At 34.5% G+C, this 19,278-nt stretch overlaps 1 protein-coding gene across 1 annotated transcript; it reads right to left on the bottom strand.

Moving 5' to 3' along the window:
• Positions 1-2,798: 2,798 nt before the first annotated feature.
• LOC106073984 (probable acyl-CoA dehydrogenase 6) lies at positions 2,799-18,236 on the bottom strand. Its single transcript, XM_056013613.1, has 9 exons — positions 18,043-18,236; positions 15,987-16,107; positions 12,372-12,501; positions 12,094-12,200; positions 11,334-11,501; positions 10,170-10,343; positions 8,200-8,361; positions 5,848-5,998; positions 2,799-4,324 (listed from the first exon to the last, which is right to left on the bottom strand). Exons 1-9 carry the CDS (start codon positions 18,202-18,204, stop codon positions 4,234-4,236), a joined length of 1,266 nt encoding a protein of 421 aa, XP_055869588.1. The 5' UTR covers positions 18,205-18,236; the 3' UTR covers positions 2,799-4,233.
• Between the last annotated feature and the right edge of the window lie 1,042 nt (positions 18,237-19,278).

Here is a 19,278-nt window from a genome sequence, read left to right as displayed (position 1 = left end):
GTGGGTCCACATTGTTTCAATTCACAAATACAAGACATTAGCATCTGTTATCCATTTGGTGGGTCCACATTGTTTCAATCCACAAATACAAGACATCAGCATCTGTTATCCATTTGGTGGGACCACATTGTTTCAATCCACAAATACAAGACATTAGCATCTGTTACCCATTTGGTGGGTCCACATTGTTTCAATCCACAAATACAAGACATCAGCATCTGTTACCCATTTGGTGGGACCACATTGTTTCAATCCACAAATACCAGACATCAGCATCTGTTACCCATTTGGTGGGACCACATTGTTTCAATCCACAAATACCAGACATCAGCATCTGTTACCCATTTGGTGGGACCACATTGTTTCAATCCACAAATAGAAGACATCAGCATCTGTTACCCATTTGGTGGGACCACATTGTTTCAATCCACAAATAGAAGACATCAGCATCTGTTACCCATTTGGTGGGACCACATTGTTTCAATCCACAAATAGAAGACATCAGCATCTGTTACCCATTTGGTGGGACCACATTGTTTCAATCCACAAATACAAGACATCAGCATCTGTTAGACATTTGGTGGGTCCACATTGTTTCAATCCACAAATACAAGACATTAGCATCTGTTACCCATTTGGTGGGTCCACATTGTTTCAATCCACAAATACAAGACATTAGCATCTGTTACCCATTTGGTGGGTCCACATTGTTTCAATCCACAAATACAAGACTATAGCATCTGTTACCCATTTGGTGGGTCCACATTGTTTCAATCCACAAATACAAGACATTAGCATCTGTTACCCATTTGGTGGGTCCACATGGTTTCAATCCACAAATACAAGACATCAGCATCTGTTACCCATTTGGTGGGTCCATATGGTTTCAATCCACAAATACATCAGCATCATTTAGACATTTGGTAGGTCCATATTGTTTCAATCCACAAATACTAGACATCAGCATCTGTTACCCATTTGGTGGGTCCATATGGTTTCAATCCACAAATACATCAGCATCATTTAGACATTTGGTGGGTCCACATGGTTTCAATCCACAAATACAAGACATTAGCATCTGTTATCCATTTGGTGGGTTTACATTGTTTCAATCCACAAATACAAGACATCAGCATCTGTTACCCATTTGGTGGGTCCACATGGTTTCAATCCACAAATACAAGACATCATCATCTGTTATCCATTTGGTGGGTCCAGATTGTTTCAATCCACAAATACAAGACATCATCATCTGTTATCCATTTGGTGGGACCACATTGTTTCAATCCACAAATACAAGACATCAGCATCTGTTACCCATTTGGTGGGTCCACATTGTTTCAATCCACAAATACAAGACATCATCATCTGTTATCCATTTGGTGGGTCCAGATTGTTTCAATCCACAAATACAAGACATCATCATCTGTTATCCATTTGGTGGGACCACATTGTTTCAATCCACAAATACAAGACATCAGCATCTGTTAGACATTTGGTGGGTCCACATTGTTTCAATCCACAAATACAAGACATCAGCATCTGTTACCCATTTGGTGGGACCACATTGTTTCAATCCACAAATACAAGACATTAGCATCTGTTATCCATTTGGTGGGTCCACATTGTTTCAATCCACAAATACAAGACATCAGCATCTGTTACCCATTAGGTGGGTCCACATTGTTTCAATCCACAAATAGAAGACATCAGCATCTGTTACCCATTAGGTGGGTCCAGATTGTTTCAATCCACAAATACAAGACATCAGCATCTGTTACCCATTTGGTGGGTCCACATTGTTTCAATCCACAAATACAAGACATCAGCATCTGTTAGACATTTGGTGGGTCCACATTGTTTCAATCCACAAATACAAGACATCAGCATCTGTTACCCATTTGGTGGGACCACATTGTTTCAATCCACAAATACAAGACATTAGCATCTGTTATCCATTTGGTGGGTCCACATTGTTTCAATCCACAAATACAAGACATCAGCATCTGTTACCCATTAGGTGGGTCCACATTGTTTCAATCCACAAATAGAAGACATCAGCATCTGTTACCCATTAGGTGGGTCCACATTGTTTCAATCCACAAATACAAGACATCAGCATCTGTTACCCATTTGGTGGGACCACATTGTTTCAATCCACAAATAGAAGACATCAGCATCTGTTATCCATTTGGTGGGACCACATTGTTTCAATCCACAAATACAAGACATCAGCATCTGTTATCCATTTGGTGGGACCACATTGTTTCAATCCACAAATACAAGACATCAGCATCTGTTATCCATTTGGTGGGTCCACATTGTTTCAATCCACAAATACAAGACATCAGCCTGTTACAAATTCCCAGTTTGTACAAATTGAAGGTAGCCAAGAAGTGTCACAATTTCCTAGAATTCTCGAGTCCAGAGGTGAAACAAAATAATTTATAGATTGTGCAGGTGCTTGTGAAATAAAGGTAAACTAGACTAGTAGGGACTTTGTCTAAGTGTAACAGTCATAAAAAATGGACATAACTCCAAATCACTTTCTTGAGCAGTTATCCAAGATAAGTAAAAAAACAGTTTATTACAAATGAATGTAGCCTGCAGACAAACTAACAATAAAAAGAAGAATTCTTTGGCGAGTTTTACTTTTGTTTTTTATATTTTTATCAGGTAACTCACTGAATCACTGTATAACAAAACTTAACCTTTTACTAAACTTTTTTCAAGATTTAATAGTATAGCCGACATATTTCTAAGCCATCTACAAAACAAGTAACACCAAGACTTGTATACTTCATTTATATTAGAAAGATTTTTTATTTTGCATTTGGATTTAGACATATATAAATAAATAAATATAAAAAAATGACATCATTATGGCACTTTGTCAATTATTATGTCATTAAATCAATCAACATGTAACAAGCAATACTTTCACATCCTGAACAATGCATTACCAACAAATCATAGACTCATTTTTTGGTTCATATTTAGTGATACAAACTTAAAATCTATTAGTATTGATAATTCTTTTTTAAATACAGTTAACAAATAATTGCAGAACAGATTGTCTGTCACTTATTTAAAGTCTCTATCAATGATCTGTTTCAAATTAAAAAAGCAACAGCACTAAATCTGCGTTCTGAGAATAGTTAACTTTCACTCTACTACACCATGTCCTGATGTGTAACAATCTTAGTTATGTATGTATATGGGAAATGCTCCTGGAGCAAATTTGAGCAGGAGCCTATGAACCATTGGCAGCTTCCAGAAGAACTATTTCAGGCAAAACCTGCAGCACTGCTAACCTGTATAAATTATTTATAGCTCCTTTGGATTCGACATCTGCATAGAGAGAGGGGAATATGGTGTGGGTAACAACATTCAGACCATACATTTATTATATATATTAATAAAGAGTGCAGTATTTCACATGGCTACGCAGTGCCAGCTGCGACCTAAATATTTTGCCACATCCAGTGCAGACTTAACCATTTTCCGACCGGTGGTCAATTTAGATTCTTTTCACTAATGCCCAAGCTTTCATCTCACACCAAAGATCAAGGAGTTTTACCATTGAATTTTTTTCTGACTGAAGGAAGCCAATAAATGTAGACCATAAATAGCTTGAGGCGAGGCTTGCCTTTAGAATTAAGCATATCAATTTCCTCATAGATTCATTGAATAACAAACAAAAACAGTAAACTATATTATTTATAAATTTGATGACATCAATGAAACAAAGTTGATATAACAACACAAGAGGACAGCAGAGGTGTAGCTAGGTTGGGGGAAGGGAGGGGAGAATTTGAAAATACCCCTGAGCCCCAATTACGGCGGACCTTCAAATGAGTGTTTTTGACATTAAATATTACACAAAAAATGCAGGGGGCCCCAAACAAATTGATGGCAAATTCCTAGCTTCGCCACTGGAGGACAGCATACAAAAATTTAACGGAAAGGACTAGATTTACAAATAGTTTTTGAGTGTTTAAGTCCAAGTTATTAAAAGTAGTCAAAAAAAGAAATTAAATTCCACAAAAACTAAATATTTCATATTTCAATGTGTACTATGACGTGCATTAATATAAACAAATTTAAACAATAACAATTTTGAACCAAAAATAAATTTTACATTTAAGTCACAGGAGCAGTGAAAAACTGGTTTAACACATAACACCCAATCAACAAGGTTTCTCAACGAGAATAAATGACAGGTCCAACATTTTATTTCTTAGGCAGGGTGTTCATGAGTTTACAAATAATGGCCAGCATGACCTCGTCAGCCCCAGCGCCAATGGAAATCAAACGCATGTCTCTGAAAGTAAAAGGAATTAAGCATCATAAAATATACTCAACTGCACTTGACAAAAAGTCATTGTTTTTAAGTGGTACTTTATTCTGATCAGTTTAAAACCAGACATTTGTAATATCATCAAAAACAAAACCCCAACAAAACAAAATACTCTATTCTGCAGAGAAAATCTAAAACTTTAAACAAAGAAAAGACCTAGAGATATTTATATATGTAAGGGAAATAAGCTTCCTATTCCAAAATTTTGGGTCAATAATTATTCAAATTTGGGCTCATTCCAGGAATTGTTCTTTATCAAAAAGTTATGTGCATAGCCCAATGTTGTATTAACAAAAAAATGATTTGATCAAAAGTTTTTAAAGAATGTGAAGTCTACAAATTAAATGAGGAATGTCTATGGATTAGAAAAATGAATTAGATTATTATTTCCTTTAGAAAATCACTTTTTTAAAGATTGTCACGTACACTGTGTCTATATTTAGCTCAAGGTTACCAGCCAGAACTTCAGCAACCTCGGGATTTTCTATCACGCAACTAAATTATGTTTTGAAATAAATGTGATTGGTTTGAAATATTAATTATTGTACATTGAGCTGCATTTATTGGTCAGATTTTGACCAGGTGGCAATGAGATATTTAGTCACATGACAAAACGCCCAAAGCTTTGTAAGCTGAGAGATATTACCGCCAGTATCGTGCAGAACATGTTAGAGAGAACTTGTGCTAGAGTCTAATGTTAGAACTCAAGAAAGAAGACATAATTATATTATTGTGTAGATCATTTATTCTATTCAAGTACATTTAACCATTGTAATTATTTGTGAATAGCTTTTCCAAGTTTTGAATTAAAGTATTTGTTTTAGACAAAAAGAAGTTTCTTCATTGAATATATAATAGTATACTTAGATCGTCTTGTCAACTAGTAACTTCTAGATGATCCTCTTATCAACTGGCAACTTCTAGATGATCCTCTTATCAACTGGCAACTTCTAGATGATCCTCTTATCAACTAGCGACTTCTAAACGATCATCTTATCAACTGACGATTTCTAAATCCTCGGCAACCACAGTCGTTGATAGTGCGATATAGATCAAGATAATCTTCAACGTGACATCTATCCTAGCACAATCTTAGATTGTGACATTAGCACTATTGATGATTGTGACAAAGATAATTACATTGTATCCCAAACATCCAGAAGGACAGTAGGTGATGGCAGTGGTCAGGATTACAACTAAATAACATCATTACCACCCAAAAACAGTCATACATGCATACCACATGACTGTCAAGATCTAGATATAGAAGAGACTTTTTATTTTCCTATATAGGCTATGTCTAACAAAATATTTTAAACTTCTTCAAAATTGCCAAAACAAAAAACAACAACAAAAAAGAAGATTGACAGCACAAAACTCCTAGTCCAGTCTCTTTCTCTCTATATTTATATATGTATATATACACAGATCTATGTCCTAATCCAAGATTATTGTACAATGACATGAATAAAAAAAAATGCACCCACCTATACATTCGACTGATGAGCACTTCTTCTGTAAAGCCCATCCCTCCCCAGTACTGCAAGCACTTGTCTGAAGCTTCACGAAGAAGGCGCCCAGCCTTAAGTTTACACATGGAGGCCAGCTTGGTGACATCCTGCCCTTTGATGTATAGTGCTAAGAGAGAGAGACATGAAAGTATTGATTTAATTTCAAATATAATAAAATAAAACAGAATTAAGATATTAGTAGTGTGTGTAACTGAGAGGCATCAAATGGTTCGCTATCTACAAAGGGGTCTAGAGTTTGAAACCTCCAGAGTTGTGTGTACGTTTTACATGTTTCATATGTTCCTTCATATTCTGAAGATAATCTACATCCTAGCTCAAACCTCCAGCAGGACAATGGGGAATGGACAGCAGCTAGTGTCCAAACCGGGACTTTTATGACCACCAAATGTCAGTCCAGAGCTCATACCACATGACCAGGCAGAGCCTTAAAACCAGACTGACAAAAAAAGCTGATTACCACTACTTTTTGAGCCTTCAGACCTGCCTACCGTTACGCAAAATGCGTATTCGTTACGCAAAATCTCCCAAAAATGACCGTCAGTACGCAAATACGCATTGAACCCGTCACGTTACGCATTTCGTATCCTTTTTTTTCCTCTCTTGACTAGCTTACGAGCGGTCACGGAGGTCACGCTAAGCCGTCCTGTTGGGGGATGGGAACAGAAAAAGGTGGGGGAACACATTGTGTCCAGATCTATACGTTGATTGGTTCTTAAAAGCAATTAGGTTTAGTCTAGAAATGAAGAACGCGAGAGTGAGGGAGTGGCGGGTTGATACCGTCAGTTAGCTGATACACCAACGTGACTTTTTTTTTTGTAAGTTCATTAGTAGAAATTAATTATGTTTAATCCCTGATTCCCGTATTCATTTCTATAGAAAAAAAAATATCGAAGTGCTATCGATTCAAAACACATTGAGTGACATTGTAGATATCTAGTCTAGATCTAGAATCTAGATAACATTATTAACATGTTATACAGGAATAGATCTAGCTAGAGTCTAGCTAGTCATGTGCTTACACCGTCATGTCATGATTCTCTACATTACTCTACAATCTAGATCCAATTTAGTATTTAGTTGTATGATTTAGATTTACTAGATCTAGATCGATAACTATACTACCATCTAGTCTAGATCTAGACTAGATTCTTAGTCTTAGTATAGGATAGATCAAGAATGAAGGTAGGCCTACGAAAGTTTGGAGTAGACCTACGTTTGTAGCGGATCCACGGCATCTGTAACACTCTGGAGCCCAGATCTAGAGTACATTATATTCATTATATAGACATAGATCCAGATCTAGTCTAGATATCATCTCTATTGTCGTATTGATCTAGATTTAGATTATAGATCTAATCATGACATCTAGATCTAATATATATATATATGACAAAATAGTGGATTGCGTAAGTGTTACGCATTCTGGTGCCAAAATATGCATTTTGACCATCAGCGTTACGCATTTGGACTTTTTTTGGTAGGCAGGTCTGAGCCTTTATTATTAATACCTTGAACAAAGACCTAATATGTTTACTAAAAGAACTGTTGTTTTTATTAATATGATGTTGACTGATTAATCACAACTTTTCCCTTATAAGCACATGTTATAATACATAATTTTTAATTAAATAAGTGACACACACATAACTAGAATAAATTTAATCATGCTTAGAACTGATCATTTTTGGCAAATTTGTCTAAAACTTATGGGGGGAGGGGGGGGGGGGAATTAACTTTCATCCATTTGAAATAAGTCAAACAGAAGAATTAAATTTGTGTCCAATATTAATAGTTTTTCTCTGTACTTATAACTGGTCGATAGCTAAAAAATTTAAAGTACATTGATGTAATAAAGCTCTTCAGAATAAACACCAACAGTTGGGAGAAAGATAAAAGAGGAAGCATAGAGGAAGGGTCCTGAATAGTGGAAGGCACACACCAGAAGTAGAAAGAAAGGTAAAATGCTGCATCATCAGGTGATTACAGATGCCCAACCTATGACTGCAATTGTATTTCAAGGATTAGTCTCTTTAGTCGAATGAGGAGTTGCAAAGGGAAATAGGATCTCTTTAGACGTGAAATGCCACATTAGTATTTATTCAAATAGCAAAGCATTAAAATTCTAAGATAATAATAGATAGTGGGTATATCATAAAGCTATTTTTATTTTTGATCCAATCAGAATTAAAAATACAAATGAAATATTAAAATATATCATGGAGTCTAAATAATAGGGTATATGAATATATCATGAGAGAAATGTGTTATGAAGTAAAGCAAGTTTAGCTATTAACTCCTCCAACCTACCCACAGCTCTGTACAGAGCAGAGCGCAGCATTTCTACCTCAGTGGACAGTTCGGCCAATGTGAAGTGGACAACCTGGTAATTCAATACTGACCGACCAAATATCTTCCTCTCCGTGGTGTACTTGATGGTCTCCGCAATCATTTTCTCCAGAGGAACAAGAGCTGCAGATAAAGCGAACACTAGGACTAAGTGGCAGAATTCAAGTCATTGGTTAATATGCATGACTAAATGCGTGACGCGTAGGACGTAATCATCTTCTTTTTTGAAGTAACAAGAGGAAGAGGAACAAGAGCTGCAGATAAAGTGAACACTAGGACTAAGTGGCAGAATTCAACTCATTGGTTAATATGCATGACTAAATGTGTGACGCGTAGGACGTAATCATCTTCTTTTTTGAAGTAACGTCTGTATTATATAAGATAAGACAAGTTGTAACAATGAATTTAATTACTTCTTTTATTACATCAAAAGGCAATAGCAATTAATAAGTGGTGTGAATAGGTTACGTTATAAGCTTAAGACGATTAGAAGGAAGCTATGATTATGTGGACAATTGGTATTGTAACTCGAGGGCAAAGTATGAGTGGCTGAAGGAAGATGTGAAGATAGTTCAGGTTTAGAATGATCAGAAGAGTTAAAATTTCTGAGATTAGAAATGAGTTTTAAAAAATAAAATGTCATAAAAAAAAGGGGTGTGGCTTCCAATTAGGATAACTGTGATGATATCATCTTAAGACTTTTTGTTGGGGCAGAAACAGCTTTGATCATTGGAGGAAATGAGAAATGAATTTAGCTCCTAAAAGTGCCAAAAGCCAAACAACTATTTGAACTCTTAAAAAAAAAGTAAATTAAGCCCTAGATCTCACAAAACATCTCTAACTAAAAGAAAACAAGTTAAGAAAACAATTTCGCTGAAGCACATTGCTGGATGTATGGTCAATGTGTAAATAAACTTTTTTTTCCCTTAAAATTTGTGTGGCAGTTTAAGCTCAAAGTTTTTTTTCAATAATTTTGACAATAACCAAGTCAATTTTGTATTAATTCTTAACTTTAAAAAAAAACAACAACTATTCTTGCACATTTTTTTTCTAAAAATGTGTTTTTATTAAATAAGAAAAATTAGATCTCTTATTCAGTTAAATTTGAAATGCATTTTATTATAAAAATGTAGTATAGTATAGCTTTCTTCAGTTGCAAAACTACTATTTATCATCTTATGAAAATGAGATGAATAACAGGGTACTAGCCATGGTCGGAACGATATAAATGCGAAGATTTTTTAATTAGAACAAAAATAATATAGAATGTACAGTTTTTGGACCTACTTAAAATGAATCAAGCATTTCGCTAAAAAACAATTTGTAGTTTAAATGCAGAAATGTATCGAACACTAAGTTTTTCAAAATCACTAGGCAAGGGTTAGGGTATATGTTACATACTCGTTCGAGACTCACTGTGACAAGAAGTGATTTAGTAGTCATTTGACTATCTCGTGCCTTTTTCACAAGGAAACTATTGGTCTGTAACTGACCACGGGGTGAAAACCTCAGTTAACCTGGAGCTTTAGTAGGTGAAGGAGGTGCTTGTAATATTTCTACTGTAATATGTATTTTGTAAAGTTCATTTCATTCTGAACATGGAGATGTACTTGTATTGGATAATATTAATATGTGCGTCTATGTGGCTAGATTAGCCAGGATATATTTTATCAATAAATTTGTCATTTGCTGATATCTGCCTTATTCATTGTATTTAAAGAACAGTGTTGCTAAGTAAGTTATCCAAGTCATTCGTGACAGCAGTAGCAAACTAGTACAAGAAGAGAAGCCACACAAGATTACACACTCAAGATAACCTACAACCAACAGGCTAAAGTATAGTAATATAGAAATGTGATTAAGTCTTAAACAAATCTTAGTCACATGAAATCAAATATTTAAACAGAAGTTAAAAAATGAAAAGCCCATACCACAGGCTGTAGCAAACAATCTCTCTTCCTGAAACTGTAGCATCTGGTACATGAAACCTTGACCTTCCTCTCCAATGATGTGTGACCTGGGCACTCTGACATCTTCAAAAAATATCTGAGCCGTGTCAGAGGACCACATGCCTAGCTTCTGTATCTCTTTGGCAACTGTGACACCTTTGTAAACAGTACAAGTGTAAAAGAAGTTATACGCATGGAATGGAACTGAATGAGTAAATCTTACATCTTATAATAACAATGATAATCTTTATTATCAATGAGGTAATGTCTTTACAGTTGTACAGCACACATGAAACATTATAGGGTAGCAAACAAATTATATGATAGCACACAAGAATTAATACAAAAAAAAAACATCAAATTTTTAAGTTGATTTTAAAAAGGTTTTAACATAGTAGGACATGGTCACATGGGACACAGGTGACAACAAGGAACATTATCAAAACATAGAGCTACAAGCACAGGATACTAACAGCATAGCAGAAGAGTTCAAAGTTACAAACAGAGCTTTAATTTTTCTACATCACAGATGTTTTTAACCTTTAAAGTGCTGAGCTGTTTTAGTATGAGTGCATACAAAATTGAATTACAATTCTGGTGTTAAGAGGATAAACTACCACACACGTTTTAAGGGTTAAGAAAGAAAGGGAAGTAAATACTAATTCATCTAAAATATCCAACACATCAATGGCTAAGAAATTTCATAGGATGATTTTCATTGTAATGAGTAGACTTTTGCTTCATTTTCTAGACAAATATTTTTTTTATTAAATACTTTTTATATCATCATCAATTTATATGCTGAATAGAGTCTTAAAATGTAAATAAAAAAAAAAAAGTGAAGTTTTGAAAACTATTGTCTAGTTTTAACATCAGATCAGAATTATTGATTTTTTTTTTTTATAAAGCTAGATGTATTGGCTTTTCAGTAGACTGTTAACTGTAAGTAGTATTTTGAATTCAGGTTGATTTGAATTTTTGTTAAACCAGAATAAAGTTATGAATTGATGGTAATGTAGTGGATCATTAATTAACTTTGACATTGAATATCCATGTGAACAAAAAGTATTAAAGAAAAGGTTATTCTACAATTGCTCAATGATAATTTATGTCTTAAAGTGAAAACAGAATCATAAAACAACAGACCTGGTGTTTTCATTGGAATAACAATCAATGACTTGTTGGCATGAACTTTCCCTTCACTTGTGTTGGCTAGACAACACATCCAATCTGCCTGCGTACCATTGGTTGTCCACATTTTACCCCCATTGATAATGAGGTCATCTCCTTTTCTTGATGCCCTAGTTTGTATGCCTAAAAATATAGATATCATTGATAACTTTTACATACATTTTGTGATATTTTTTTTACATTTACATATAACTGCATAAATAGAACAATAATGTATTCAATGCCAAAGGTTAAGGATGAGTGCAGTGTTTCAAATGACTAAGCAAACCCAGTTGCAACCAGCATATTTTTCTGCATCTTATGCCTTGTGATCTATAGGGCAGATGATGTTAAGGTCATCTGTTTCTTTGGTCAAAGAGAAGGGTGTCATGTGACTAGCACAAAGACCAACCATCTTTACTTTTCCCAACTTAAGTGAGGTACCCATTACAGTTGGGCGGAGCGCACTAAAAATCCTGAAATTCAAAATCCCAGTCTTAATCAAAATTTGAACCAAGGACACCAGGTTCGGAAGCCAAGCACTTGACCACTTAGCCATTGCACTCCATCGCATATTGTCAAAATATTTGTCTAGCATTGAGGTGCCACCCTGCAGGTGATATGGACAGCAAAATCTATTTCTAGAGGGAAAATCTCACATTTAATGCATCTCATTGGCATGACTTTAAGATAAATGCAGATAGTTGTACTATCTAGATTGCAAAAAGTCACTCACTTGCAACATCTGATCCAGAACTGACTTCACTAACTCCCAAACAGGCTACCAAATCACCAGCAATTGTAGGGGCTAAAAATTCCTTTTTTAAAAACTCACTTCCAAATCTGTTTGAGTTAGTAATATGGAAAATAAAATATATACGTCAAAATTGTTACAATCAGCAAATAAATAAAATAATCATTAGATTATCATGAATGGAATGAATTGATATTTACATCTATCTCTAATTCTAAGAAGAAGATAAAATGTAATAAATTGAAATCTGAAAATCTCACCTGGCCAGTGCTGGTGTTGACATGTCTGTTTGAACTCCTATAGCCATGGGGATGCCTCCACAGTTGATATTGCCTAGTTCTTCAGCCAACGCTGTACTGTAAGAGTAGTCAAGCTCCAGCCCACCATACTCTATGACCAAAAAAAATATTATAAAAACATAAAGGAAATAGAAATGTTATTTGAATTAACTAACAGCTGTACCATACTAGTACACTAGCTGTGTACCTGTGCTTTCCTAAGGTGATTTTCCAATTCTTCTTCTTCTTCATCATTCTCATTGATATGTTGAAGTGTTCATATGACTAGACCAATACATGAGATGAACTGCGCAGTGGTTTCCAAATCAGGGAGCTCTCCATATAGTTTTCTTTCTATTGGGGTGATTTGGGGCCAATGTCTTATACGGGCCTCTTGGTAAAGAGAGCAGTTTTGGAGGACATGGTCGGCATTCTCTGGTGATACTCCAATTTTTTCCAATATTTTTTGGAGTTGGCTTACCAGATCAGGTTCAATATCAGGGAAGTTTCCTTTTTGTTGAATCTTCATGAGGAGTAAAATAATTCTGGAGAAATAAAGGCTACTATTGAGATTTTGGCATGAGCTTCCAATGAACCTTGAAGGTTGGTAACAAGTCTTCTCCACTCTAGCTCCAACAACGCCACTGAAAGCATCCTTTATATTTTTGGACAATAAACCGGGAATGCTCTGCCAACAGATGGGAAAGGAGGCTATTTTAGGGTAAGGGTTCAAGTCCAAGAAAATACGTTTTGTAATCTCTTTTGATTATATTAAGCTGTAGCTGCCTAATTATTATTATTATAGCTTTTATATAGCGCTACTTTCATGCTTATAGCATGCTCAGAGCGCTTTCGGTCCAATCTCATTTGTGGACCGGTGGGGGGGAGGGGGTATCTAGGAATTGGTTTTCCGTGCTGCCTTTAGGCGCTCAGTAAACACAACTCTGCCCGAGTCGGGTGTCGAACCTCGAGCCCTCTTCTAGGTAGCCAAGCCAAGCCAAGTTCAAGCGCACTTGGCCTCTCGACCACGCTTCCCACACTGGGTTTCCTAAGGTGATTTTCCAAACTGTGGTTTTTATGTTTTAACAGCTTTTTTTCTTATAGTTTGTTTATGCTATATTTCTCAGAAGCTTTTCTGTCAATTTGCAGGTTGTTAGTATTGCATTTTTCAACAGCTTTTTATGAACTTCCGAAGGGCTTTTAGCATATGTTTTAAAAGCTTTGTCGTGTACATCTGGATCATTGTTTATATCTTAAGAAACAGCATTCGTTGTTTTTTTTTAATTTGTAAACCTTTTTCTCCTTTTCTTTCCATTTCCTCTAAAATCTTAATCTTCTTATATAATCTTATATAATACAGATGTTACTTCAAAAAAGAAGATGATTACGTCCTACGCGTCATGCATATTAACCAATGACTTAAATTCTGCCAAGTCACTGGTTTTCCTGGCTAGCTCAGGCAACCCATTCCATGCTCTAATAGCACTAGGGAAGAAGGAGTATTTGTACAAATTTGTCCTAGCCTATGTGACAAGGAATGTGCCTTTATCTTTGTGTCTTTCAGAGTATTTTATTAAATTTTGTTTTTGTATTTGAAGATTATGGTTCAGTGTTTTATGTATGATTGCTACTTTACTTTTGAGCCTTCTGTCCTGAAGGCTTTCTAAATTTAGTGATTTTACTAAAGGTGTTACTCTAGTCAAATGTGAATATTGGTTTGTTATGAATCTCACTGCTCTATTTTGTGTCTGTTCCAGTTTCTTAATGTTTTCTTGAGTTGAGGGGTCCCAAACGGAGGATGCATATTCTATTATTGGCCTAACCAAGGTTAAATAACATTTTAGTTTTATGTTCTTATTTGATTTATAGAAATTTCTTTTAATAAATCCTAATGCTTTGTTTGATTTTTTTGTAGTTTCATCAATATGTGGATTCCATGATAGTTTTTCATTTATTATAACACCTAGGTATTTTGCGTTTTTAGTCTGTGTTACTGGTTTGACATGAATAAGATTAGTGGAATTAATTTTAGTTTTTTTGTTACTCTTAACAACTGACATTTTTCTGGGTGGAAAGACATGCTCCAATTTGATTCCCATTTCTGTAATTCATCTAATTCTCTTTGTAAAATATCTGTGTCTTGTGTTGTTTTTATTGTTCTATATATTATGCAATCGTCTGCAAATAATCTGACTTTTGTTCCTGAAGTAATGCAATTTGGTGAATCATTTATGTAAATTAAAAATAGTAGTGGACCCAAGACTGTTCCTTGAGGTACACTTGAGTTTACTGTTATCGGTGTTGATTTAGAGCCATTAATTATTACAGTTTGTTCTCTATTTAAGTGGTGCTGCCAAAGGAAGAGATTGATCTGAATTGAGAGTGTTTTCTTTGGTAAGTGAGTTAAGGCTGTGATAATATGGAGCAGCATGGTTTAGGTTCCATAATGTACCTATAGGAACCCCATCTTGATAAACCTGTAACTTATGATGAAATAAATCTCCTGCAGCCATGGCAGCTTTAGTTGTTCAGTACTGTCATACAGGGTGTTGGTTATGTTGGGCTGTAGTGGAAGTAGGGTCTGCCTAAGGTGGATTAGGAAGGGGCATTCAAAGAGGATATGGTTTACGGTTTCATAAGTGTGGGCGCAGTGTCTTCAAAGGGGGAGTTGATTGGAATTAATTTTGTTCAGATGGTGTGTGTCCTGTTCTTAGTTGGAAAATTGTAGATTGTTCTTTGTGGGGGAGAAAGTTAATACTGTCCAGTTTGTTAGGCCTAGATTGAGTATCCAATATAGTGTATTGGATAAGATGCCTCAACATTGGTTAAAAGAAACTACTTCCTTTAGAAGAAAAACTATATAACTGCCTGATCTGGAAACCACTGCATGGTTCATTTCAATAGGAGTACTGAAATGAACCATACAACATGAAAAATGAGAAAGAAGAAAAAGGTTTAAAAAAAAATGATCATATCAATTAATAAAAATTTAATTGCCACAAACAAACAACATATGATTTTAACAGAAGGGTAAAAAAAACCTGATATAAACATGATATTTTATTTTCATTAACTTGATAATCTGATTGTGAGGGATTTTGGTGGCAATAAGCACTGTCTTAATGACTGAATTCTACTGCAACATGTCTTGTAAACATTACATTTACAAAACATTACATATTAATTTTCCATAATATGGCTCCTTCTGTCTCTGAAGACAATGGATGCGCCCAGGTGAATCACTGGCTGGTGTGACTGATCAAGCCAATTCTGGAGCGGCAAAGTTAGCCACAGTTCATGTATGTATATGCATCTGTCATAGAGCTAGCTGGCAAGGCAGCTTTCTTGACTGATGCAGCTTTGTTTCTTTTGCACTCAGCAAAGTTCGTACCAGCACGTCGATCTGTCTCCATGCTGTCAGGTCTTGAGCTATCACCTCCCACATAATTTGGTCGATGCCCATGGTTATCATGTCTTGCTTACAGACATCTCTGTAGGTTAGTCTTAGGTGGCCCTTGACTCCCTACATTATATACTGATACAAAGTCAAAAGTATCATTTCACTATTTCATCATATAAGTATTCTAAAATTCTCACCTTTAGGCCTCGAGACACCCAGAAAACCATTGTTGCCAAGGAGTTTAAATACTTTATGGGCTGGAAACTTTCTCTGGGCCTCCCACTCATCAACTTTAGGATTAATATCTTTGTCTATAATCTGAGAATACAAACAGTTAATAATAAGTTGAAAAAGTCTTAGATAACGAAGAAAAAAAAAACATCTTAAAAACAAATATGAATATAATGATTTACAAAAGTCAGTATATAGCAAATAAATGAAGATTTACTGTAAAACGGATTTATTACAAATAGGCCTACTGGTTGGAGTAATTATGAACTGAACTTCTGTGTTACTCATGTTTGTTATATAGCTAATATTTGTAATTGTATTGTAGTCTGTTGGTCATGTCCTGTGTAGTACTGTGAAGTTGTGTGTGTTACATATTTAATTGGAATAAAGCCTTTTGAGTTATGAGTTGATTCAGCCTATTTTACTGGTATATTATATAGAGAAATATAATAATCATTGATAGAGGAAACCTTACTGTACCAAACTTGAAAAATATTGACATATATGAAGGTATCATTGTTAGTATGAATGTTTATAAACTACTCTGTGGTAATAGTTGGAACATCAGTGTCAGCAATCTTTTAGTCCCTTCTCTCATGTAATGAACCACCCGAAACTGTGACAAATCTATCATCCTCAACCACACAAATTTGACAAATCTGGTAGTAGATAAACACTACCTTTGAAAGAACCTTTTTTTTTAATTTAGTAAATGTCATAAAACAATTAGTCTCCTTTCTTCGATGCTTGTTTTTTTTACTTCAGATCCGTTTTAAATCAAGTATTTTAAGTCTTGTAGTGTATTTTAAGGACCCCTTGAACATAGTTAGTATTCTGCCAATCTGTCACATTAAGATAAATTGAAAATCTAAAAGTGGTTTTAAAAACCATTATCTCTTGCGTTTGTGCTCAGTACAGATGCAATGACCAACACATGCAGCAACCCTTTTAAAACAAAGGTTAATAGGAAAGCTATTCCGCAAATTTGGAAAGTAGGGTTCAATGTTGTATTAAACTAATTTTTTTTAAAATAAATGTAGCTTTTAAACAAGCCAATGCTTATAAATCGCTGATAATCTTAATTTCTAAAGGAATGTCCTAGATCTATAGAAAATAAAATAAATTTGAGGAGACGGATCTAGATCTATTTTTTAATATATAGATTCTAGATCTATAGAAATTGTACAAAAGTTTTGTAACTTATTAGTTTGCCTCAGCCTCATTTGAAATGTAGAATCTATGTCACTGTTCTGAGTGTTCACATAACATTAAACATGGTGTAGAGAACCATTCATTTTACTATAGTATAGACTATAGTAGATCTAAATAAAAAAGAATAAGATGAGGATCTCTGTCATACTGACAGTGAGTAGATATAGAAATCTAGACTTACTAGATCTAGATTTATATCGATCTAGCTAGATTATTAGTCAATAGACCAATAGACACTAAGAACTAAGAGTAACTTAGACGTCTTAGAACTTAGATTGTAACAACAGCCTGAGTTTCAGTCTGACACTGACACAGTCATGATGACAGTGAATTATATCTTTAAAATGAGTCTGAAAAATGATTAGTCTAATGATCTAATGAGACTGATTTGTCTGAACTAATTGGCAATGGACTAATCAAAAAGTTTTTTTTCATATAATGATATATTTCATATATTCAATATGAATATGACATATCATATGATTATGATTAATATCATATGAATATGATGATATTGATTTTAAATCTAGACTCTGACTAGACTACACTCTATCAATAGTCTATCTACTACCCTATTATGTATTATCTAGATAATTAGTAGCTAACTACTAAAGTAAACTTAGACTTTAGACTTTAGTCTTGACTAGACTGTGACTAGTCACTAGACTCTAGAGAGTCTATCTAAATAGGGCCTATGCTTATACTATTAAAGTATTAATTAGTATTAGATCTATATTTTTTATTAACTAGAATACTAGATCTAGATCTATATATTACTACTGACTATAGATCTAGAATATATTAAATTACTTTTCTAAGAGAGTTTCTGAGCTGCCAGTGGTCTGGTCCGTATATAATATCGTCTGATTCCGAATAAGACAATGTTTGTACACCGGGAGTAGGCGAACTAGACAATCTTCTTAGTCCTTGCACTCTGGTTGACAGGCGAAGTAGACTTTGTTTTGTTGCCATTTTAGTTTAATAGCCAGGTAATAGAGCTACTTCACAGACCTATATATATATATTTATAGATATCTAGATTTGCCACAAAGCAATTTTATAGGCCTATGCTGTATACATATTGATACAAAAATATTTAAAAATACACACATTTCTAATGTATTTTCATGTTATATGTACATGTAGATCTGAACTGAAATAGATCTATATAAAATGGACAAATACGAAAACTCTTGTCCACATCTACTTCTACTAGTACTGCAAATAAAAAGTTCGAAATCGTTTCTTGTCTGTTTCTTTTTCCAATGTCTAGCTGTCGTCTAGATTGAGATTGAGATGTAAAACTAGTTTTGCATGCGTCATATAGAATCTAAAGTCTAGCTTCTTAACAAATAAAAAAAAAATATTAAAAAGTGGTAATGGTAAACAGTGGCGACACTGGGAACGGTAGCCGTGTTTTGTAGGTCAAGGTGTCCACACCTCTCGAAATATCTCCACGATTCCCAAATAAAAACTATTGTTGGCTTATTTCTTTTTCTTGAACCACAAAATGCAGTGAGCTAATTACTTACATTTATTGATTGTTACACAACTGCTTGGGCTTACAGATGTAAAAAAAAAGTTACATATGTCTTATGGTTTTGTTTTTGTTTGTTTTGTTTGGTTTTGTTTTCTGGCGAGCACAAAAATGTAAATATTGAAAAGCGCACCTTTTAAGCAAGTTTTTTTTAAAATGCAAAAGTTATTTTAATTTTACTGTAAATAAAGTTAACAGCTTTACAGAGCTGATGTGATGTCTTACAATTGCAGTTACAGCATGATTGCATTATATACATTTTATCAATCACTTATCATTCATTAAACATATTCGAGGACTGTTATATATATGCTTAACCCAACTGAAACACTATGAGGCTAAAAATAATGAAATTGTAAGACTAAGACTGAGACTGCTTTATTGATCCTTACGGAAATTTGTTGTGATTACAAGGACTCGTTTCTCATATAAAGACAACACAACAGAAAAATACACATAAATACAACAGACAACATAAAGAGTTCATTCAGCGACTACACACAGGTATC

Source organism: Biomphalaria glabrata, chromosome 16, assembly GCF_947242115.1.
Source record: "Biomphalaria glabrata chromosome 16, xgBioGlab47.1, whole genome shotgun sequence".
In the NCBI taxonomy this organism is placed as follows: domain Eukaryota; kingdom Metazoa; phylum Mollusca; class Gastropoda; family Planorbidae; genus Biomphalaria; species Biomphalaria glabrata.
The sequence above is the reverse complement of the archived record's forward strand: the minus strand, read 5'-3'. Positions and strand labels throughout refer to the sequence as shown.